Source organism: Meles meles, chromosome 3 (assembly GCF_922984935.1).
Source record: "Meles meles chromosome 3, mMelMel3.1 paternal haplotype, whole genome shotgun sequence".
Lineage (NCBI taxonomy): Eukaryota > Metazoa > Chordata > Mammalia > Carnivora > Mustelidae > Meles > Meles meles.
In genome coordinates this window covers 97801106-97826522 of record NC_060068.1, presented here as the reverse complement: position 1 = coordinate 97826522, position 25417 = coordinate 97801106, and the positions used below count along the sequence as shown (strand labels likewise).

The 25417-nt window shown below is 37.7% G+C and overlaps 1 protein-coding gene across 3 annotated transcripts in view; it reads right to left on the bottom strand.

Annotated features, from left to right (window-relative positions):
- Positions 1 to 25417, bottom strand: part of SLC38A9 (solute carrier family 38 member 9) — an 86770-nt gene that overhangs the window by 48762 nt on the left and 12591 nt on the right. For 2 of the 3 annotated variants that reach the window (XM_046000077.1, XM_046000078.1), the window contains exons 2-3: positions 22329 to 22478; positions 4442 to 4574 (exon numbers count right to left, since the gene is read on the bottom strand). In XM_046000077.1, coding sequence (XP_045856033.1) covers positions 4442 to 4574; positions 22329 to 22435 — 240 coding nt within the window. In that variant the 5' untranslated portion in view covers positions 22436 to 22478. Of the gene's footprint in view, positions 1 to 4441; positions 4575 to 22328; positions 22479 to 25417 lie in introns of those variants that run through there. The other variant, XM_046000079.1, reaches the window with a different exon arrangement.

The window sequence follows — 25417 nt, the reverse complement described above, 5'->3', positions numbered from 1 at the left end:
GAAAGGCAAAGCAAGGATTCTTAAAGATGGAATATGAAAACAAAATACAAGGAGCTAATAGAGAAGCTGAAGACACAGAATGACTGAATAGATACATTTTCTTATACACATAGTTCTCACCTTACCTCCCATACATATCTTCTGAATTCTACCTCCTTATAGAGGAAAAAAAATTAGTCTCCTGGTGGAATTCTGCCCATATCCCTGAGAACAGTCCTTTGAGAACATGAAGTCCCATATAGCAGTTAAAAATACAGGGGTGGACAGGTAAAAAATCAATGATCTTTTCTCTTTTTTTAAAGATTTTAATTAATTAATGAATTTATAGCACATGCAAGTTGCGGGAGAGGCAGAGGGAGGAGAGTGAGACTCTCAAGCAAACTCCAAGCTGAGAACACAGCCCTACTCAGGGCTCCGTCTCATGACCCTGAGTTCACGACCTGAGCCAAAAGCAAGAGTTAGATGTTTAACTGACTCAGCCACCCAGGTGCCCCTCTCCCCTTTATTCTAAGTAGGCTCCACACCCAGCATGGAGCCCAACGCAGGGCTTGAACTCATGATCCTGAGATCAAGACCTGAGCTGAGATAAAGAGTCAGAGGCTTAACAGATTGAACCACTCAGGCATCCCTCAACAATCCTTTATATTTAGCACCGAATATGTAAATCTACAACTCCATGCTAGGTTTAGTGTTCAAGAAAAAAAAAAAATACAGTCCACAACTTTAAGAAGCTTTAATTCCAGTTGGAAGCAATTAGATAAGGGTAGAAGAGAGAATTAACGGTGGGCTACTGTATTGCAGGAATGACAAAAGATTAACAGGGACTAGAATAGTTAGGGAAGATGTCAAGGAAATGATAGAACATTGGACCTTAGTAGGTAGACAGGATATGGACTGGTACAAAAGGAAAAAGTGCTGAGACTTATGTATGTAATTGCTGGTATCTTGCGGGTAAAACATGTCTTGAATGCTACGCCTCCTGTGGCTTTGAAAACAATTATTTCTGAGATAAAAAGGCATATATGGAAATGGGTCTTCTGTTTTCTCTTTTACCCTTAATCATCCTGGGTCTGAGTTATATTATCTTCTTCTTCTATACTATCTAACTTCAATCTGAGTTATATTATCTACTTCAAAAGTAATTATATTACTTTTCTTCAAGTAAAAAGAAAAAAGGGGAAGGATCATGTCTGCATCAGGCAGGAGATAAACTATGAGGCTTGCAAAGTTCAGAAAACATGAAAATTTAAAGTTACCGGAGGCAGGATTAGAAGCTAAAGGTTAAGAAGTTATAAATTTTTGAGAGTTACAAACAAAATGGAGAATTGGATTCCATACTCTGGCAGTAATGTAGGGCAGTGCTTTCCTTCCTTCCTTCCTTCCTTTTTCTTTCTTTCTTCCTCCCTTCCTTTCCTTCCTCCTTTCCTTGCTTTTTTCCCTTCTTCCTTCCCTCCTTCCTTTCTTGTTCCTTTCTCCCTCTCTCTCTTCCTTCTCTCTCTCTTTCTCTCCCTCCCTTCCTTCCTCTCTTCATTTCCTTCTTCCTTCCTTTCTTCCTTCCCTCCTTCCTTTCTTCCCTTCTTCCTTCCTTCTTTTTTTTTTTTTAAGATTTCATTTATTTATTTGTCAGAGAGAGAAAGGGAGAGAGAGCACAAGCAGAAGGAGCAGAAAACAGAGGGAGAAGCATGCTCCTTGCTGAGCAAGGAGCCTGATGTGGGACTCAATCCTAGGACCCTGGGATCATGACCTGAGCTGAAGGCAGCCCAGGTGTCCCCCTTCCTTTCTTCCTTCCTTTCTCCCTCTCTCTTGGTCCCTTCTTTCCCTTCTTTTTCTTTCTCTCTCTCCCTCCCTCCCCTCCTCCATTCCTTCCTTCCTTTCTTTCTCTCTTAAGATTTTATTTACTTGAGATAGAGAGAGCAAGCACAAAGTAGGGGGCAGGGGGCATGCAGAGGAAAAGGGAGAAGCTAAGCAGAGAGCCCGATGTGCGGGTTCTACCCCAGGACCCCAGGATCATGACCTGAGCTGAAGGCAGGTGATCAACCAACTGAGCCACCCAGCACCCAGGCATAGGGCAGTGCTTTTCAAACTTAAATTTTCCTGTGACAGACACAGGGATGTTGTTGAATACAGATTATAATCCAGTAGGTCTGGAGTAAGGACTGAGATTCTGCATTTTTAATAAGTTCTCAGTGATGCCAGTACTGCTGGCTTGTGCAGGACACACTTTTATTAATCAGGATCTAGGAGATGCTGGCAGTCAAATAATTTTCTTCTCTTCCCCATTCTAGAATTAAAATAGTAAGATAAATAAGGAAAATTTCAGAAATAAAAAGGCACAACTCTGTAAAATCTTGAAACGTGGTTTCACACTGTTCTTCCCTTAAACATCTTTTTTTTTTTTAAAAAAAGATTTTATTTATTTATTTGACAGACAGAGATCACAAGTAGTCAGAAAGGCAGGCAGAGAGAGAGGGAAACAGGCTCCCCGCTGAGCAGAGAGCCAGATGCGGGGCTCCATCCCAGGACCCTGGGATCATGACCTGAGCTGAAGGCAGAGGCTTTAACCCACTGAGCCACCCAGGTGCCCCAAACATCTCTTAATGAAGTAATTTTGGAATTCTCAGGAAATGAGCCTGGATGTATACATACATTCATTAAAAATGGTCACGTCTTACTGAATCACTATTTATTACTGTTTATACACTTTGATTTACTACAGTCATCTCAGTGTCAGTTAACAAAAGGTATTCAACTTAGTGTACACTGCTGACTTAATTTCCAGCCAAACAATGTCCATTCAGGACTAGACTGGCCCAGCCAGTATCTCTGAAGTCTGTTTCCACAAGAAGAGCTTCTAGGTCTGAATTAGACCCAGAGACGTTGGATTACTTCTACTCCGCAGAGGGCTTAAATAATCCCATTGGGGGGCACCTGGGTGGCTCAGTGGGTTAAAACCTCTGCCTTCAGCTCAGGTCATGATCCCAGGGTCCTGGGATCGAGCCCTGCATTGGGGTCTCTGCTCAGCAGGGAGCATGCTTCTCTTTCTCTCTCTCTCTGCCTGCCTCTCTGCCTACTTGTGATCTCTCTCTCTGTGTGTCAAATAAATAAATAAAATTAAAAAAAAATAATCCCATTGGAACTAAGTCTTTATGACAAGTACTGATATAAAGGTCTAGGGGAAGAAAAATGAAAAAATTGGGGAAAAAATGACCAGAATATTTTGGAAATCACTACCTCAGCTATACAAAAGGAGATGTTAATACCTCACATGGCTTTACTTGAGATATCTCAAGCCTTGTCCCTCAGTAAACACCTAAGAATACTGATTTCATTCTCCTTTTTAAATTATCATCTATAAAAATATCACTTTCCTCCCAGAATGTTTCCATTTTTTTAAGCTTTTAAGTTTCTGCATATCTCATGTGATGATTCTTATAAGCAACCAGATTACTTCACATATATATATTTAAAGATTTTATGTATTTGTTTGATAGAGAGAGACAGTGAGAGCAGGAACACAGCAGGGGGAGTGGGAAAGGGAGAAGCAGGCTTCCCGCCAAGCAGGGAGCCAATGTGGGGCTTGATACCAGAAGCCTGGGATCATGACCTGAGCCGAAAGCAGGTGCCCAATGACTGAGCTGCCCAGGTGCCCCCCAATATATACTTTTGATCCTAAAATAATAACACAGATTTTAGAAGACCAAAAATCAACAACTATCGCCCATGGTCAAATCTGGCCTTCAACCTATTACTTTATAGCCTCTGTGCAAAGAATGGTTTATATACTTGTAATGATCACAACAGATAAGTGGAGGTGCCCCTCACTTGTGCTTGCTCGCTCTCTAGTGTTCTCGCTCTCAAATAAACAAATGAAATCTTAAACAAAACCAAAACCAAACCAAAAGTGAAGAAGAATATGCAATAATATATGGCCCACAAAGCCTAAAACTTTTAGAACTTGCTCTTTGACCCTTGTTTTTTATCTATACAAGGACATTGCTAAATAGTAAAATAATATATTTGTTTATATGTATTTCAGTTTCCCACTCTAGTAGAAAAATTCTAAAAATTTTTTTCTCTTGAGCTTCAAACTTAATAACTGAATGGACTAACTAGATCTATTATTATTTAGTACCTAAAGTACTTTAGAAGTAGTTTATTCTCCTCAGAGCTCTTAGGATTGGGGACTAGCAGAATTTAATCTAACAAATCTCAGGCTACTGTCAACACAGAGAGATTGTTTCAAATCTCTCTGTCATGCTAGATAAGAATAAACTAGTCTGGGATGTTAAGATGTGTACTAATTACTATCTTGATTTTCCATGATGCCATCCTTGGAATATGGCCAGCAAAAAAAGATCAATCACTGGGAGTTTCCCTGGCTTGTGCTGTTCACTGTTCATTTCAACTTAACTTTAGACAATTTGCAATGCTTGTCCCTTACCAGTGCCTTGTCTGCAGGAGCGGTGAGCCGGCTGTAGTAATGAATTCTCTTGTTCATGGCAGAGGCATGGTCGCTAACCCTCTGAATGACATCATTCACATTGACGATGTTTGTGGGCTCTATATAGAAAGGCCTAGAGAAGGGAATATACACTTGACAAAGAACATTCAGCCAGAAATTCTGGAAGTCAGCCATTGAGGAAAATAACTTCTTGTCCTCCATTAGAAATGGGATGTACCAAGGCAAGGCATTCAGTTCTCACTTTGGATGGGAAAAGAAAATGTCACAAAAGAAGTATTATCCAATCCAAAGACTAACGCTTTTGTCTCATACTACTATTATAAATACACTTTTTTAATTTTTAGGAATTTAGCAATAGAGGAGACATAACAGAAAGAGCTTCAGTCAGTCATGAAAAAGAAGTATATAGCAGCTATCAGTTTTCAACAATGAAATTTAAACCTATACAGCTTTTAATATTCTCTCAAAAAGTTTCTGGCACTAAATCAGAGAAATTATTGTCATAAATGTTCCTATACTAAAGAGGAACTACTCTCTTCTGCTAAGAAGTTTCCACTCCTTCTTTATGGGCCAAAGTTATTTCCTATGACAAATAAAATATCTATTGCTTGGTTCATGTACTAAAGATTAGCGATTTCAACCACCTCCCTTGTGAGACTTGTCATAAGTATTATCAAATGGAACATGAAGACACTATAGATATTTTGCCTCATTTTACTTTACTTGCACTTCAGTAATCCTATTTTGCTATTATTTATATACATGCTTCTTTCCCATAACTATGACCCAATCAACTGCAGATTCTAGTTTTCAATTATTTCTAGTCATTAACGCTGCCAGTTCCTTACCAAAACTCCTTCCATTTGCTTCTAAGCTTCCAGTAATATACTCCAAAACAGAAAGACCAGGCAGAGTAGCATGACTCTCAAATCCTTCTAAGTCACAAATGATACTGTGCCCCAAACTGCATATGATATGCTATTTTCAGATTACACACAGATCCAAACAATGAAGGGGAAAAAGCTTCGATTTCTCTGGTTCCATATAACTCTTCTGCACTTAACAGTTGTGAAAGAAGCTTAAAATTTAGGTTAGTCATAAACTGTAATCATCAAGACAGTATGGTATTGGCACAAAAACAGACACATAGATCAAGGGAACAGACTAGAGAACCCAGAAATGGACTTTCAACTCTATGGTCAACTAATCTTCCACAAAGCAGTAAAGAATAACCAATGGAAAAAAGTATCTTCAACAGATGGTGTGGGGAAAATTGGACAGCCACCTGTAGAAGAATGAAACCGGACAACTTCCTTTTTTTTTTTTTTTTTTTGATTTTATTTATTCATCTGACAGGGAGCGAGATCACAAGCAGGCAGAAAGGGAGGCAGAGAGAGAGGGAGAAACAGGGCTCCCGCTGAGCAGAGAGCCCGATTCAGGGCTCAATCCCAGGACCCTGAGATCATGACCGGAGCCGAAAGCAGAGGCTTAACCCACTGAGCCACAGGTGTCCCTAAACTGGACAACATTCTTATACCATACACACACAAAAACATTCAAAATGGATGGAATACCTAAATGTGAGACAGGAATCCATCAAACTCCTAGAGAACATAGGCAGCAACCTCTTTGACCTTGGCCATGGCAAATTCTTGCTAGACATGTCTCCAAAGGCAAGGGAAACAAAGGCAAAAATGAACTGCTGGAACCTCATCAAGATAAAAAGCTTTTGCACAGAAAAGAAATAGTCAACCAAACTAAAAGGCAACCTACAGAAAGGGAGAAGATATTTGCAAATGTCTTATCAGATAAAGGGCTAATATCCAAAATCTATAAAGAACTTATTAAACTTAACACCCAGAAAACAAAAAAATTCAGTCAAGAAATGGGCAGAAGACACGAACAGACATTTCTCCAAAAGAAGACATACAAATGGCCAACAGACACACACAAAAATGCTCAACATCCCTTGGCCTCAGGGAAATACAAATCAAAATCATAACGAGATAATACCTTACACCAGTCAGAATGGTTAAAATTAACAACTGAAGAAACAACAGATGTTGGTGAGGATGGGGAGAAAGTGGGCCCTCTTATACTGTTGATGGGAATGCAAAGTGGTGCAGCCACTCTGGAAGACAGTATGGAGGGTCCTCAAAAAGTTAAAAACAGAACTACAGTATGACCCAGCAATTGGACTATTAGGTACTTATCCAAAGGATACAAACATAGAGATTTGAAGGGGCACATGCACCCCAATGTTTAAAGTAGCAATGTCCATAAAAGCCAAACTCTGGAAAGAGCCCAGGTATCCATTGAAAGATAAATAGATAAAGAAGATATATATATATATAACACGTATAATGAAATATTATTCAGTCATGAAAAGAATGAAATCTTGCCATTTGCAAGGAAGTAGATGGAACTAGAGGGTATTATGCTAAGCAAAATAAGTCAGTCAGAGAAAGACAAATATGATTTTACTTATATGTCGAATTTAAGAAACAAAAGAGATGAACAGAAGGGAAGGGAAGGAAAAATAAGACAAAAGCAGAGACAGAGACAAAGCATAGAGACTCTTAACTACAGGAAACAAACTGAGGGTTGCTGGAGGGGAGGTGGGGAAGATGGGCAAAATGGGTGATGGCATTAAGGAGGGCACTTGGAATTAGCACTAGGTGTTATCTACAACTGATGAATCACTGAATTCTACCTCTGAAACTAATAATATACTATGTATTAATTAAATTGAATTTAAATAAAAAATGTGTCAGTCATTTCTGGAGACAGTTAATCTAATCTTGTGGAAGTACTTGATAAACAAGTGACTGAAATTTTAGTTTGTTATTTTTACAACTATTAGATATTAGAGAAATGATAGTATAGATGTTAAATTTAATCCTGTCTCTCTAGTTAGTATACAGAATCTCTGAATCTTTCTTTTTCTATTTATTCTTCACCACAGCACCTAAATAGGATGGGTACTCTCCAGTTCAACCCAACATATATCTTAAAGTTAAGCACTTACTAGAGCAAATATGTGGATATGTAGATCAACACAATAGTCTATCTCTACTAAGCATATCATTACTAAGTCAAGTAAGGGATATCAATAAATCTGAAGGGGATATAAAGAAAACATGAGGGCTGGAAGCTGGGTAAACTATCCCTACTTATAAATTTGGTAGCCTTAGATAACTACCAAACCTTCCAAAGCATTACAGTATTCTGTATAATTTGTATATCTACTGTAACAGTAGTACTAAAAAGCAGTGTAAAAATATTTACATCCAGGAGACAGTTCAATCATACCTGGGGTTACAATCTATACAGCATTCATTTCTTTTTTTGCAAGAACAATACCCCACAAAATTCAAGAAAGTCTTACAGGTTTAATGCCAACAAAAAAGACATTGCAACTGATCAAGGATTATGAAAGAGAGTAACAAGTAGGATATTAATAGAGAGGTGTAGGTGTTCTACTTGTAGCTTTTTACTCTGAAAATCCAATGGTATTAATATCAACCACTAAGTTGGCTTGAAGGCTTGCAGAAAAGCAGTCCAAAAAGTGCTACATTTTTTGGCTCCTGGCCTCTAATAGAAGTGTTAACTGTACCAGTTTAGTTGGCTTGGGTACCCTGAGAGCAGAATGACTCTGAAAGTTCTTCTTTTCCAACAGTTTTCATTGAGATGCTGAGTGCCTTTTCAAACAAATATTTTGGAATGTTTTCAAAACAGATTCTCCTAAAAAATATCCAACTCAGCATATTTTAACTAAATTATTAGAAACATATGCTTAAGGCTTCATCTGAGAGAGGAAAAATATAAATTACATTTCTAAATTGAACTTCAGTTGGCTCTAAAAATACTTTTAAAATAGTATACAGAAAACAATATTAAGAGTAAAATACTTTTGAAACTTGGGCTTTTTCTTTTGAACATGGTTTCACATGATTGCTCCCTATCAGGGTTACCTCCCAAATGAAATGTGGCTCAACTGCGCCAAAGTAAAAATAAATTATGATATTTCATGTAGAAGTTATATGTTTTACCTTATAAATATGTATGGTCATGCTACAGAAGAAAATGCTTTTAACATTTAGTAGAAATTTTAACATATTTTAAAATGTGACTCAAAATTCCATATTTTAATTTGATACCCTTATAAACAGAGAAACGTTATTTCTACCTAACACCTTTTCTAGGTTCCACTCCTTAAATTCCTTAAAAATTTTTGGCTTTTAAATTTGTCTCCACCCTTCTACTGACCAGTTATGTTTCTCTAGAGTTTTTAACAACAAACCCCATGACTCTTAAGGTTCATACTCAATATGAAGACCTATGACTTAAAGCTGTTCCTTTATTCACATCTCTATGAAAGCTGAAGCACTCCACACCTGCCAGATTGGGGTAGGTTGTTAAAAAATGAAAAGGGAATCAACTATTAGAAAATCTCAAGCAAAACAGACATTCAAAATAATGAATCCACTGTATGTGTTTCTTCCTGCTTGGTAAAACACTATGTCTGACAAGAAGCATTTCACTAAAGACAGAAAAGAAGTTAATCAAGCCACTGCACCTAGAAATTCCTTGCTGCTACAATTAAAAAAAAGTGGTGATCTAAAGCTTGCTAATATGTTTCTCACTTCCTCTGATGCTTATACAACATCCTTTTTCACAAAAATCCTGTTCCACACTCCAATTTCACTCACTATTATCAAAGGCTGAGCCCACAAATTTTCTCTGTGATGGTTAATTAATTTGTACTGGTTCTCAAATTTATTAAATATTATCTAAGTGCCAAGCAAGTATTAAGCATAGTTCTAAACATTTAACAATGAATAAGACACAGAACCTGAAGGTTCATAATCTGAAGAAGACAGGTAGGTAAGCAATTCCAATCCAAAGGGAAAAATACAGAAAGAGAGTGACTACTTATGAGCAACAGTGGGAGCAAGAAAGAGTGAACAGAGTTGTGTGGTAGTAGGTAGGTGCAGTGTACTATGCAATCAAAAAGCAGGAGAAGCTAAACCATATCTGGCAGACCACTGAGGAAGTTACAGCTGAGGTGGATCCTGGAAGATACAGAGTTAGTCAGAAATATATACAAGCATGTAGAAAAAAACAGGAGAGTATGATATATTTTTGGAAAATTCTAAATAGCAGGAAGAAAAGGGGTAAGACATGAGGTAAACTGGGGCAAGAACATGGAGGACTTCACACGCTAACAAAGGCTATGATCCTATATGTTAGAACACCCAGCTGATTTCCTTCTTCAATCTCAACCCTCAAATAATCAGTTATTCTGAGTTTAATCCACTGACATTTTTCTTCTCTATCTAGATTCAATCTCTTGATGGACTCATCTAGTCAAGTAAATTTAAATATCATGTATACGCTGATGGCACTCAAACTATTATCTTTAGCCTGAACTCCTGATTCATATATCAGACTGATCTTGTCACCCCGTCTCTCCAACCCCATCTCTTGGACTTCATTACTTACCACCACATCACACTAGCCTCCTCACAATTCCTGAAACACTACAAGCATGCACCTATACTCCAGGACCTTTGTTACCAATTTCAGGTAAAACACAAAGCCTTCCACTAAGTAAGTATCTGCATGGCTTGTTTCTTTACTTCTTTCAATTCTTTCCTCACTTGAGGAATAAGGTATTTAGCTATCCTTGACAGCATAGCTAAAATTTCAAGCCATCTTCTCTACACTTGACATTTCACATATCTTCTCTGCTTTACAATATCTCCTTAACATTTATACTATCTAACACAATATATACTTATATATTATTGGTTGCTTCCGGTAAATACAAGTTCCATAACAGCAAGGATTTTTGTCAATTTGGTCACTCCTATATTCTCAGGGGCTAGGATAGTACTTGGCATATCATAAAAACTCATTAGAATATGGTGAATAAAATATCGTGTATCACTTTAAGAAAAAGTCCACTTTGAAATAATTTTTTTTTAAAGATTTTTATTATTTTATTTATTTGACAGAGAGAGATCACAAGTAGGCAGAGAGGCAGGCAGAGAGAGAGGAGGAAGCAGGCTCCCCGTGGAGCAGAGAGCCCGATGCGGGCCTCGGTCTCAGGACCCTGAGATCATGACCTGAGCCGAAGGCAGCGGCTTAATCCACTGAGCCACCCAGGCGCCCCCACTTTGAAATAATTTTTTTTTAAAGATTTTATTTATTTATTTGTCAGAGAGAGAGAGACAGAGAAAGATCACAAGCAGGCAGAGAGGCAGGCAGAAGCAGAGGGAGAAGAGCAGGCTCCCTGCCGAGCAAGGAGCCCGATATGGGACTCGATCCCAGGATGCCAGGACCATGACCTGAGCCGAAGGCAGCTGCCTAACCAACTGAGCCACCCAGGCGTCCCTGAAATAATTTTTAAAAAATAAACTCCATGCCCAATGTGGAGCTTGAACTCACAGTCCAAAGATCAAGAGTTGCATGTCCTACCAACTGAGTCAGGCAGATGCCCAATATTTTGAAATTATTTACAGCCACAAAGAAGTTAGAAAAACAGTACAAAGAGTTCCCGTAAACACTCCACTCAGGTTCCCCAATGATGATATCTTATATGACCATAGTACAATCATCAAAACCTGCACTACTTTTATTTATTTATTTACTTTTTAAAAGATTTTATTTATTTATTTTGAGACAGCGAGCAAGCATGAGAGGCGGAAGGTTAGAGGGATGAGTAGACCCCCAGCTGAGCAAGGAGCTAGCTGCAAGACTAGATCCTGGGACTCCAAGATCATGACCTGAGCTGAAGGCAGTCACTCAAACAACTGAGCCACCCAGGCGTCCGTATTACTTTTAGAATCAGGAAAAACGTTAATGAAAAGTTATGGGGATAATTCTTTCAACTTTTCTGTAGGTTTAAAAATGTTTAAAATACAGTATGGGAGAAATGATGGAGGGAGTAATCAAAGTGTTAAATACTGTACAAAAGGAGAAGCAACTTGTACAAAAATCAATTTATTGTGTTAATTTAGTGTGTTATCTTCAAACCAATTAACCATTTTTCAAGAGGACAGAATGATTAACTGTGTGAAGTGTTACTGCTAAGTCAAGTGAGATGAGAACTGATCCATGAAATGACCACTGGTGACTGTGATGTGAGTACTTTCAGAGGAGTAGTAATGGCAAAGGCCTGTCTGAATTGGGTTCAAGAGAAAAATTGGGTATGGTGAGTATAAAAAATCCTTGCAAAGAGTTTTTTGTAAAAAGGAGCCAAAGAAATGGAGCGGTAGCTAACAAGTTAAGTATAAATATTTCAGAAAGCATTAAAAAAGCATAACAAATATAAAAATCACCCATAACCCCACAATGAGTAATCATTAATAACACTTTCCCAACCTCATTTTTTTTGGGCAGGAAACATGAGATTCCATTATATGTTCACCAGAATTGCTAAGATTTTAAAATCTGACAATACCAAGCACAAGCAGGAGGTAGAGTAATGGAAACTCTTACATACTATAGTGGGAATGTAAACTGGTTTAACTCTTGTGGAAAAGAGTTTGGCATTATCTAGTTAAGTTGAATATTCACAAACATATATCCTAGAAAAGTTCTTGCACTTGTATGCTAAGACACACATACAATAATATTTATAAGAACATTAATTGTAAGATCTTCACATTGGAGACAACCCAAATGTCTAACTAGAGTAGAATGTAAGTATACATAAACTTCAGATAGTCATAGAATAAAATAGCAGAAAGCATGGGAAAGAAATACTGTTACATACAACTTGGATGGTAATTACATTGCTGAACAAAAATTCTAAAATAATATATATAGAATGATCTCATTTACATGAAGCATACAAAAAGGTAAAACTGAATTCAGTATTTAGGGATACAGAGACAATAAATAAATAAAAGTAGGGAAACGGTCACACGAACATCTGAAGAGTGGTGAACCTGCAGGGAGGAAGGAGGATGTGTTTGTTAAAGGACATATGAGGAACTTCTGGGGTTCTGCGCTTTCTATACCTTGGTAGTGGCTGCATAGGGGTTGGCTTTACAATTATTTTTTAAAATTGTCCATATGGGGTGCCTGGGTGCCTTACTCAGTTAAGCGTCTGCCTTCAGCTCAGGTTATGATCTCAGGGTCCTGGGACTGAGCCCCTGGTTCTTGCTCCTTGCTCAGCAGCAAGGCTACTTCTCCCTCTATCTCTGCCCCTCCCCTTGCTTATGGTCTCTCTCTCAAATAAATAAAATCTTAAAAAAAATAAAAATGTACATACATGCTATATAGTCTTCTGTACATATATCATGTGATAAAAGACTTTAAAAATATAACTTGAATTAGCTCATGCTTTCAAAATTTAGTAAGGAGATGAAAAGGGACCAAAAAAATCTTGTGTATCATACAGAAGTTTACTGGTTATCTTTTGGCAAACTATTAATAAAGATGTGTCAAACTCAAACACAAGTTACCTACTTTTCTATGAAAAGACAACTGTTTAAAATATGTTAGCTCCTCCTGCGATGGCAAGCTGCTATCAAAAGTATGCTATATAGGTACACAGCATGCATTAAAAACCCAAAAGCCTCCACATACTTAACTAGGCTCCATGCTGGGTGAGGCTTGAACTCATCACCTGAGATTGAGACCCAAGATGAAATCAAGAGTCAGACACTGAATGATTGAGTCACCCAGGTGCCCCAAGAAAGTAGCTCCTTTTAAAAAATTCACTGAGTAGAGAATATTCTGATAATGGATGTTTAGAAATGTTTCCACTGGGGTGCCTGGGTGGCTCAATCGTTAAGCGTCTGCCTTTGGCTCAGGTCATGATCCCACAGTCCTGGGATGGAGCCCCACATCAAGCTCCACACAGAATAGAGCCCTGCATCGGGCTCTCTGCTTGGTGGGAAGCCTGATTCTCCCTCTCCCACTCCTCCTGCATGTGTTCCCTCTCCCACTGTGTCTCTCTTTGTCAAATAAATAAAACCTTAAAAAAAAAAAGGAGAAATGTTTCCACTGTACATAATATTATTGCTGAAAATGATGTTTGTCACCAATAAAAACTTCTATCTGCAATTTTACATACATGGATGAAACTTTCTAACATGTAAAAACTTCCAAAGTTGTAAAATGGCCTTTGAATCTGTTATTACACATAAAAATAGTCAAAATAACAACTGTAATAATGAGGCAAATGACAACACTAGTATCTTGGTATTTATTCCATGTAATACAAGTATCAATCAGTATTTTCACTATCTCTAGGTTGATATAAAATAATACCACCACCATCACTGCATCCTATCTTCCACCTAGAAAAAGCAGATCCAAATGGGACATGATGAGTGACCTCAAAAAAGGAAGATTAGGAATATGGGAAAAATTTCCAAGACATATAGTTCTCCAGCAACTCTTCCTTTTAACCACCCTACGAAAATGCCAAAATAAATCACAAATTGTCTCAATAAACTTAAGTGTAATAAATTAAGAATATCATTAACAATATTTTGAAATAAAGGGTATGTCTTAATTATAAATAAAGGGTAGGCTTCAGCCTGCAATGTCATGCCAATTACTATTCTCCTTCTTATATAAATCTACCATAAGAATTTCTGGAAAAGAGGGGCGCCTGGGTGGCTCAGATAGTTAAGCATCTGCCTTCGGCTCAGGCCCTGATCCCAGGGTCCTGGGATCGAGCCCCGCATCTGGCTCCTTGCTCAGCAGGGAGCCTGCTTCTCCCTCTCCCACTTCCCCTGCTTGTGTTCCATCTCTTGCTGTCTCTCTCTCTGTCAAATAAAAAAAAAAAAAATCTTAAAAAAAAAAAAAAAGAATTTCTGGAGAAGAAAATTTCCTGTTTTGTAACCTAAATATTCTCCATTTAAAAAAAGAAGAAGAGGGGTGCCTGGGTGGCTCAGTGAGTTAAAGCCTCTGCCTTAGGTTCAGGTCATGATCCCAGGGTCCTGGGATCGAGCCCCGCATCAGGCTCTCTACTCCGTGGGGAGCCTGCTTCCTCCTCTCTCTCTGCCTGCCTCTCTGTCAAATAAATAAAATATTAAAAAAAAAAAGAAGAAGAAAAATGCCAGGTCAGCATTTTAACTAAAATTTCCTTTCCTTTTAACTTCATGCCCATGATGCAGGCCTAAAGTCCTCTGGGAAGGTCATCCAAGGATTTTAACTGCTATAAACTCTAGGGATAGAGACTGAAGCCAGAATGATATACAAGGGGAAAGTACCAGGTTTCAAGGAGAAGTACAAAGTTTTACGGTAAAAATTGTGCTTAAGAATCACTGAAATGCCCCCCCAAAATATATATTGTCAGCATTTTCTCATATTAAGAATTTCTTTTTTAAAAAGATTTTATTTAGGGGGCGCCTGGGTGGCTCAGTGGGTTAGGCCGCTGCCTTCGGCTCAGGTCATGATCTCAGGGTCCTGGGATTGAGTCCCGCGTCGGGCTCTCTGCTCAGCGGCGAGCCTGCTTCCCTCTCTCTCTCTCTCTCTCTCTCTGCCTGCCTCTCTGTCTACTTGTGATTTCTCTCTGTCAAATAAATAAATAAAAAATGTTTAAAAAAAAAGATTTTATTTATTTATTTTTAGAGAGAGTGAGAGGGTGAGGGGAGGGACAGAGGGGGAGGGAAAGGGACAGGCAGACTCTATGCTGAGCTCAGAGCCTGATGCAGGGTTTGATCTCACGATCCTGAGATCATGACCTGAGTTCAGAGAAAGGTTAGAGACTGTTTTATTGTCCAAAGGACCATTTTGATTGGTACAATTATTATGAGAACAGTTTTATTAGAAGCAGTTGTGGGAGTAGAGTGAAATTAAGGTGAGTAGGCTTTACTTTCTAACTTTTCCAGAAACAAGGCAAAAGGTATCCCTAGGAGTCACAGTGGTAAGAAGCACAGTGGTAGGAAGCACAGTGGTAGGAACCATAGGAAGTCCCTATGGTTGCTTATACCTGAGTCCCTAAAACTCATTTTTAAAGATTAAGGATGTTAGATTATGGCAGGATAGGACAAATCCAGTCTACGGCATGTTTTATTGGATCACGACCATGTCCATGTAATTTTGTATTCTATGGCTATTCTCACTGCAAAATGGTGAAGTTTAATTCATAGGACCACAAAGCCTAAAATATTTACTATCTGCCCCTTTACAGAAAAAAGTTTGCTAACTTTCGCCAGACACTGAAAGTCTCCTTGATGACTTAGAAGTGGATATAAGGACTTCTATTCCCCCTCCCGGTGGGCAGAGGGGATAAGCAGGAAGGAGGCCTCATGCCTTTGTCACATCTATGTCAGGGAGCATCTGAATAGGTCTTTCCTTCAGAAATGCTTGTAACCAGATGTTAGTAAACTTCACCCAGCTTAATCCTTTAGAAGATCTACCACATATTTGTAAGACTACATATTACAAATAAAACGAAAATCAAAGGAAAGAACTTCAACTTTAGTCCAAAAAAACTACCACAACAAATATCCTTATTCAGAGCAGTGCCTGCACAGAAAGCCCCCCAAACACCTAGCCATCAGTACTACAAATGGCTTCATTGTATTTCTTGCTGGGCTCAGCCAGACCCTACAGCATAGTTACTCACAGGAAGATAATTCCATAGGATTCTTGGTAATGCTAGCTCAGGATGGGATAAACCAGTATTTTTCCTAGTGAAAAATGAGTACTGAGTTAAAAAAAATAAAATCAAAATATTTATAACTGTTCATCATAGTGCTCCCTTTTTCTCAGTGTGTGTCTATCTCCTTCCCTGGAGTTAAGGGCTGTGTTTGAGCACTTCTTGCACACTACAAATGCTTAGTGAATGTTTGCTGCCAAAAGTAAAAATATAAGAAAAAAGGACAGGAAGCGGCAAGTGGAGAGGGAGTGAAAGAGGCAGAGAAAGGAGGCAGGCAGGGAGATAGCTAGGGAGTAACGGGGAGAAGTAATGAATTTACACTGAATGAGCAGTACCTTAAATTGTACACACTATGTGATCTCACACACACAAAAAAATCATAGAAAAGAGGGACAAGATGAAATGTACCCAAATATTTCAACAATGTTTGCCTCTATGTGATGGAATTTATTTCCTTATGCTTCTGTTGTCAGAAACTTCCTTATACCCACCTACTAAAAAAGCTTCACCAAGTAGAGAAAAAAACATGATTTGTAACATTCCACAGAAGCACAGGTGATTTAAATAATGCTTTTAAGAAAATGAGTTTTTATTTTGCATATACTACTTTTACCCTAAATTATAAGAATCCTATATTTTCTCTCTCTCTTTTTTTTTTAAAGATTTTATTTATTTGAGAGAGAGAGAGAAAACGAATGCACACGAGCAGGGGAGGGGCACAGGGAGAAGCAGAGTCCCCACAGAGTAGAAAGCCCAATGTGGGGCTCAATCCCAGGACCCTGGGACCATGACCTAAGCAGAAGGTAGATGCTTAACTGACTAAACCACCCAGGTGTTCCTGAATGCTATATTTTCTGAATAACTTGGTTCTCATTATAAGAAAAGTAGTAGACTTTCTATACTGAAGATAATATGTAAGTTATAGGGGAAAATGAAAATCATCCATTAGAAAAAAATCATTTCAGATTTAGATGCATTACCAAATGCACATAGACACACACATATGCATGTAAGCATTTAGCAAAAAAGGGTTCCACTGTGGAAAAGTAACATGGGGATGGAAACGGGGAGAAGAATGAGAAAAGTAGACAGGAGAGGGAAGAGAATAGAAGAAAAATAAGTAAGAGATGGAGGGTATAGAATAGCACTGCATCAGCAAGTGAGCCATACTTGTCACTGATATATTGTCAAAACCCTAGTCCCATCTACTTAATATGGATGGCACATTCTCAAAATGTAATTTATGCAGCTCTGTAAATCAGCAGACTTGGGAAAACTACTTTTCTATCTCTCGTTATACCTCTCCATAATCCCTAACTATGGAACTACAAACTTTAGTAACCACTTCCAATTATTACAACTGGGCCCAGATTTACCCTTACAAATTAATAAACTCCTCACTTTGCTTTGTTATTCCTTCTCTCTCCCAGGACCACAAGTATCCGAAAGAGTCAATTCAGGCTGCTATTCAGGGGTAGTATTATTGCCAAACGAAACAGAAAGAGGCCAGCTGACATATGTGCAGACTAGTAGACATTCTAAAAAAACCAGGGGCCATGACAGTGTGTTTGAAGGCACCAGGAATGCTGCTTATTTTCAGTATCTACCTCTGTCCCACTGACTTACCAGAGTTCTTGCAACGTTGTCAATTACCAAAACAAAACAAAACAAACAAAAAACCCCCCTAACTTTTAGATTAGGCTTTTATATTTCTAGGATTCTCCATACTAAAATGCAAATAGCTATGAAAAGGTAATAGTCTAGGTCTCTGACACCTAAGACTGTTTTCCATCAAAACACCAAACAGACAACAGATCCCTACAAGAATAGGACAGATAAGAACTAGTGAAAAAGGACTGACAAAAAGTATGATTTACCAAGCATTGCCTAAGAGGAAACTGCTGGGTCAATTATTGCCCTGGGGGAACACTGGGGTACAAAAGGAGCATGAAAGCCCTATACCCTAGGAAAAATGGAAAAGGAAATGTTGATAGAAGAAAACTGAAAAAGGGGAGCTCAAAAACAAAATAACCACTTCATAATCTGGTTTTAGACTGGCTGGAATGTTCAACTCCCAAGGGGCATAATCCCAGAGCCGCATCACAGTATGAAGCAATTCTGAATACCAGCTATATCTTTGGTTACCAGAAAGTCTGGGAAAAGCAGGAAGACAATCTCTTGGACCAGTGATTGCCAATGGAATATATCACATAACATAGGAGATTTCTTTTTTTTTTTTTAAGATTTTTATTTATTTATCAGAGAGAGATCACAAATAGGCAGAGAGGCAGGCAGAGAGCGTGAGAGGGAAGCAGGCTCCCTTCAGAGCAGAGAGCCTGACGCGGGACTCGATCTCAGGACCCTGAGATCATGACCTGAGCCGAAGGCAGCAGCTTAAACCACTGAGCCACCCAGGCGCCCCTAACATAGGAGATTTCTAAACATTTCTGTCCTTCTAAACATTTCTGTCCCTCCACGCACATTCCTAACTCCACCCCAAGCCAGGTGAAAAACTGAGAGGGAGAAGAGGTGTGTAGTGAGAAGTATACACGTATACTTTGCAGAAGTTCCTCAAAAGATCCAAAGGGTTATGACATGTATTCCTATTCTACAGTGACAAGCTTCATCCTCCACAACTCTAATTAGACCCCAGTTCCACCAATGTCATAAGCAGATCCAACACACTATCAGCTCAAAGGAGTTCTTAAAATTGTTACATTTGAACTGATAGATGATTTTGATTGCCACCTAGTGGAAGAGAGGAAATTAATCACAACCTAAACTGAGGAAAAGCAAATTAAAAGTATCAAATGCTGTTTTCTATTCTCTGATGGCCAAACACGGTTTCCCAAAGTGTGGTTACATGTAAGATGATTTTTAGGTAGCACAAAGACCAATGCTATTTTAACTACTTGATATTTATCGTAATGCATATTAGAATAATGACGAAACTCATCATTTCATAAACCTATGAAGATGAGGCTAAAAGCCTAATTTTAAGAAGTAAATAGCTTTTAAAATATATCTACATAATAATATTACACAATATAACTTTTATATTAATAAAAATTATTAATAGTATATATAGTAATAAAAATTAACCATATAACTTTGGTGATATCCCATTATAATATTATAATGGGATATCACCAAAGTTATATGGTGACTCCAAAATGATCAGTGTTAGAAATAGTTGTCTAAGCTGGTTCTTTTTTTTTTTTTAAAAGATGTTTTATTTATTTATTTGACACAAGAGAGAGAGATCACAAGTAGGCAGAGAGCCAGGCAGAGATAGAGAGAGGGAAGCAGGCTCCCCTGCTGAGCAGAGAGCCCGATGCGGGGCTCGATCCCAGGACCCCGAGATCATGACCTGGGCCAAAGGCAGAGGCTTAACCCACTAAGCCACCCAGGTGCCCCTAAGCTGGTTCTTCTAATGGAAAATAACTTCCCTCACTGTGTCTGAGGGTTTTTTTAATGCATATAAAGTGAAGTAACCCATCTTTTAATAGAACTAACAATGTTTTTAGGTACTTCTTTTTTTCTCATCAAATAATAGTTCCTGTTTTCTTAAGCAGAAATTATTTCACAAGCAAATTAGCATTCAATACTGCAAAATGCCTATAAATATTTGCCTTCTTTTTTTTTTTAAGGTTTTATTTATTTATTTGACAGACAGAGAGAGATAGATCACAAGCAGGCAGATAGGCAGGGGGAAGCAGGTTCCCCGATGAGCAGAGAGCCCAATGCGGGGCTCAATCCCAGGACCCTGAGATCATGACCTGAGCCGAAAGCAGAGGCTTAACCCACTGAGTCACCCAGGTACCCCAATATTTGCCTTCTTTAAAACATGCTTACCCAGGTAGTGATCTCATGATTGTCAAAAGTTGATCCCTTCTCATTTTGATGAGTTTTATTATAGAAAATATATTTCCATTTAATCTACATGGCTAAACAGATTCTCAGGAACTGTCTGAACTCCTGCCAAATGGAATGCACTTTAATGACCTATATTCTATTGTCATAGTGGTCAATTATTTATCATAGAATTTAGATGTTTCAAGAAAATCCTGAGTATTCAATCAGCATTCATAAGTTTTTGTATTCACTTGATGCTGGAATACACAAGTGAAAATTTTAAGATTCATTTCATTATCTTCTGTGGTGGCCACTATGTAAATGACAACGATACATTTCTTTATGACAAATTTCACATTGCCATCTCTAGCTTCAAGAAGGACTAAAAAATTAAGTATCTGGAAAAAGGAAATAGGATTATGAAGACTAGTTTAAATCAATCCTCCTTTATCTCTTGGATTGGAACCTACTGCCTCTGTTAACAAGATTAAGATTCTGCGGCCAAGGAACTCTTCGGTAGTTGAATAGTTGGGTATTTACCCAACAGCATCTGTACTCAAGCACTGTTTCTCTCTGAGGAAGCACCACTCTTAAAATTTACTACTTATTCTTCCAGAATCATTTATACATATTGTAGCATACACAGTTTTAGAAGTTATTTTTACCCAAATGATGGTACACTACACTGTTCTGTACTTTTTCTGATTTAACAAAACAAGTTGAAGACTTGTTTCTTTTTGACATGTAATAAATCCACTTCCTTCATTTTAATGGGTGAAAAATATTCCATTATATCAATGTGCCAAAATTTATTTATCTAGTCCTTTAAGAAAAGACATTCTGGTTGTTTTAAATCTTTTACTATTTTAAAAAAATACTGCATTAAATAACCTTGTACATATATTATTTGATATTGTGAGTTAATGCTTAGAAGTAAAACTGCTGGGCCATATAAACTTTGGAATTGGCTGCTGGCATTTTTTGGGGGTTGAGAGAGACATTAAATTTATGGACTAAAATTTAAAGAGCATTAAGACTGTATTTTAGAGTCCTTCCACTGACCGCAAAATATGCCTTTTCATTATATGTCATATTTTACCAATTCTAATATATACATTTTTAAAATATGGACATATCTCATAATCCAGAACATCTTTTAATCACTATCAGCCAGGTGGTTGTATAAAGGTAATTATTCCTGGTGGTATGACAGGTAACTGTAAATGACTGACTGGTACATTGTAAATTACAGGTAAATTATAAATGACTAGTCATTTCAGTCATCAAACCATTTAAGGACTATTTGAGAAGAAATATGAGCCATATTATTGTCAGAAAACCTGTGACACCTTCTGGTAAGATCAGGAAAGTGCAAGCATGCAAACTAAAGAAAGTGCCAGTGATTTGAAAGAAAATTCTCTTAACAAGTACTACATTATTACATTCTTAAGGATACAAAGGACAACTGGGTGTTGGAGGGGAAACAAAAAACAATTTTGATGACACCAAGTTAGAAAATTGATTGCAAAGGATCATTTTCTAAATGTGAAGTATCAGTAAGTAATATCTTAACTGAAATATTTTGTTTTCATTTTTATAACTGCGTAAGAGATATACGATAAAATACCAAATAAGCTCAAGGGTTCTTTACGTAAATTAAAAAAAATCTCTAAGTCCTAAGAGATTACTTCATAGGTGTTCTTGTAGCAGTTTATCTTTGTGTTATATTACAAAAAGAAAGAACAGTTCAACTCACAGTCAGCATCTCATGTATGGAAAAACACTCTAAATCTTATTCTGAAGTTTCTCTCATGTAGATTTTGCACACTGTTAGGCTACTCTTACTTTTTCTTTTCTACCATTACACCTTATTACTGAAATACTGCTTATTTTTGTTTATTTTATGAATAGCCACTTTACTGAATTCTCTATTTATAATTTCTTGTGGATTCTTTCGGGTTTTCTAGATATGCAATGAAATAAATTTTAAACTTAAATTATCTTAAACTATTTGCTGGAATTTAAGCTCTATGAAGGTTAGGATTAGGTATTAATTTTACTGTTTTATCCCCCGTACCTAATATATTACCTTGCAGAAAGCAGGTAATCAATATATATTTGTTAAATGAATTACATAAATGCATCTTACTTTGTAAAATTTAATCCAACCCCTTCTACAACACAAATGGTGAGCTTAGTCAAAAAAGTCAAATATAAAAGATTAAAGCGTATTCATATTTTTTCCCTTCCACATACAAACATATAGATGCTGTTAAGTAACTGGATATTTTATATTCAAAGCTATATATATTTGGCTACATAGTTCTAGTCTAATAATTAAAAACACTAGTTATGAAATATTTCATTTTAATCACTTACCTTTTGGATCTTAGATCTGATGAATCAAACTGGATATTCATAGGTCCAGGGTTTATTATTTCATGATTGACCTCCGGAATGAGAAGATGCCTAGAATCACTATCCATATCTGCTACTTTTCTTAGCCTCTAAACACTGATGAAGTCAGTCCTATATAAATAAGAAAGGATAAAAACTATAACACTTAATTAAAATTATTTTACTACTAACAAGCATTACATTTGCATGCATAAGATATTGGAAAAATATAGGAGTTTGCTAATGATATCTTAATGAGGTATATGCCTGAAATCTTTTATCAGAAATTAGCTAAGCTGAATTGGAGTTACTGTTTTTCAGCTTACTAAAAAATAAGTGGGGCAATTGCCCCAATCTGTTTGTAGTAATAAAACAGATTAGGTTATTTGGACCCATTTTCCTGTAGAAAACAACTATAAAAATATTGGGTAAAATACAGAAAACATCTTTTGAAAAGCATCAAAAATAATGATGGTAATCAGGCTATTAGTAGGTACAGTTAAGGAACCTAGTGAGGTAAAGAGCTCGAGAAACTGCTTCTGCCCACAGAGTAATAATTGTTGTACCAGGAGAAAATGGGACTGAGGTTTTAAAGGCCTTGTGAGGGCACCTGGGTGGCTCAGTGGGTTAAGCTGCTGCCTTCGGCTCAGGTCATGATCGAGTCCCACATTGGGCTCTCTGCTCAGCGGGGAGCCTGTTTCCCTCTCTCTCTCTCTCTGCCTGCCTCTCTATCTACTTGTGATCTCTCTCTGTCAAATAAATAAATAAAATCTTTAAAAAAAAATAAAGGCCTTGTGAAGTACTAGGAAAATAGGAGATAAAACTTCGGACTCACCCAAAGTAAGGAATGATATAATAAGAAATCATGCCCTTTCCCTTTTCCCACTAACACAGTGGGGAGTACAAAGATCTTTACAATTGCACGGGGGATTAACAAGCAGTAGAAGTGCCTCACTCCCTCACAAGGGAACTACAAACAAGATTTCTTGACCATGCCCATAGGCAGCATATGTGCACACATGTGCACACAGGCATGCATCTGCAGAGGAGGAAGTATTCCATATCACAAACTGTGCTTCATATGGATTTGCAGGAGGTCAAAGAATACTTAAAGCCATGAATATAACTTAAGGTTAATTTGCTTGGTAGGACTTCTAGGTAATTGCTGGAAACAAATATAAATCTTTTCTGTGAGGACACACCTTGATCCTATGCCTCAAAGAAGACCTGCTAACAATCTTTCAAGGACACTGAATAGTACACAATAAAAAGTAATCTAGCATGCAAAGAAATAAAATGCTTTCAGTGAGAACCAGAAGAAACATGAGCAGAAATAGATCAATAAAGACTTCAACTATAGGAATTATCAAAATAATACTAGAAAACAATTATGCTTCCCATCTTTAAATAAAAAACAAAGTGGATATATACACAATGGAATACTATTCAGACAAGAAAAAAATATGAAATCTTGCCATCTGCACCAACATGGTTGGATCTAGAGAGGGTAATGCTAAGCAAAATAAACCAGTCAGAGAAAGACAAATCTATATGGTATCATTCACAGGGGCAATTTGGGAACAAAACAGCAAACAAAAGAGACAAACCAAACAACTTCTTAACTACAGAAAACAAACAGATGGTTACTACAGGGGAGGTTTGTGGGGTGGATGGGTGAAACAGGTGATGGGGATTAAGGAGTGTGTTTATCTTAATGGGCACTGAGTAATATATGGAACTGCTGAATCACTATATTGTACATTGAAACTAATACAACACTGTATGTTAACTATACTGAAATTAAAACAAATTAAAAAAAAATTTAAGCACAATGTACCTAAAGAGGCTAAATTCATAGAAGCTAAATTCAAGAGGGTTTCAGGGCTCAGTTGGTTAAGTGTCTGCCTTTGGCTCAGGTCGTGATCTGGGGGTCCTCTAGGATTGAGCCCCGCATCAGGCTCCCTGCTCAGCGGGGAGCCTGCTTCTCCCTCTCCTTCTGCTTTTGCCTCTCACTTATGCACATTTTTTCTCTCTCTCAAACAAAAAAGAGGGTTTTTTCCTTCTATTGTCAACTTGTTATTAAGCATTTTTGATCTGGGGCACCTGGGTGGCTCAGTGGGTTAAGCCTCTACCTTCAGCTCAGGTTATGATCCCAGGGTGCTGGGATCGAGTCCCACATCGGGCTCTCTGCTCAGCAGGGAGCCTGCTTCCCCCCCCCCCCCCACCCCGCCTGCCTCTCTGCCTACTTGTGATCTCTGTCTGTCAAATAAATAAATAAATAAAACTTAAAAAAAAAAAGAATTTTTGATTTGGGGAGGCTGGGTGGCTCAGTCAGTTAAGCATCTGCCTTCAGCTCAGGCCATGATTCTGGGATCCTGAGATTGAGCCCTACGTCAGGCTCCCTGTTCAGCAAGGAGTCTGTTCCCCTCCCTCTGCCCCTCCCCACTGCTCATGCTCTCTTTCTCAAATAAATAAATCTTAAAAAAAAAAAAAAAAGAATTTTTGACTTAATGGTGTGCTGGGTAGTTCAGTTGATTAAGTGACCCACTCTTGATTTGGACCCAGGTCATGACCTCAGGGTCCTGGTATTGAGCCCGGCATCAGGGCTCTCAGCAGGGAGTCTGCTTGAGGATTTTCTCTCCCTCTGCCCCTCCCACAGCTTACATGTTCTCTTACTCTCTCTCAAAAATAAATAAATAAATCTTTAAAAATATTTCTGTTTTAACACATATTAATTACATTAATATCTCACTTTGCATATATAAAGCTCATTCCACCAGCTTAGTTTACAACCTCAAATCTAATTCCCAGTACACATTACAATAAGTGTATTCTGTAAAACAAAGTGGATTACCAAAAAGTAACTCAGCATGTTTGACAAGAACCAGATGAATTTTAACCCCCTCCAATAATAAAACAGCCAAAATTTAAAACACGATGGATGGGTTTTAAAGTTCAAAACTGATGAACTAGAATGTATAGTTATATTCTAAAATATATAGAATATATAAAATACATAGTAAATATATAGTTATATTACAAAATATATAGATATATTCTATATATAGATA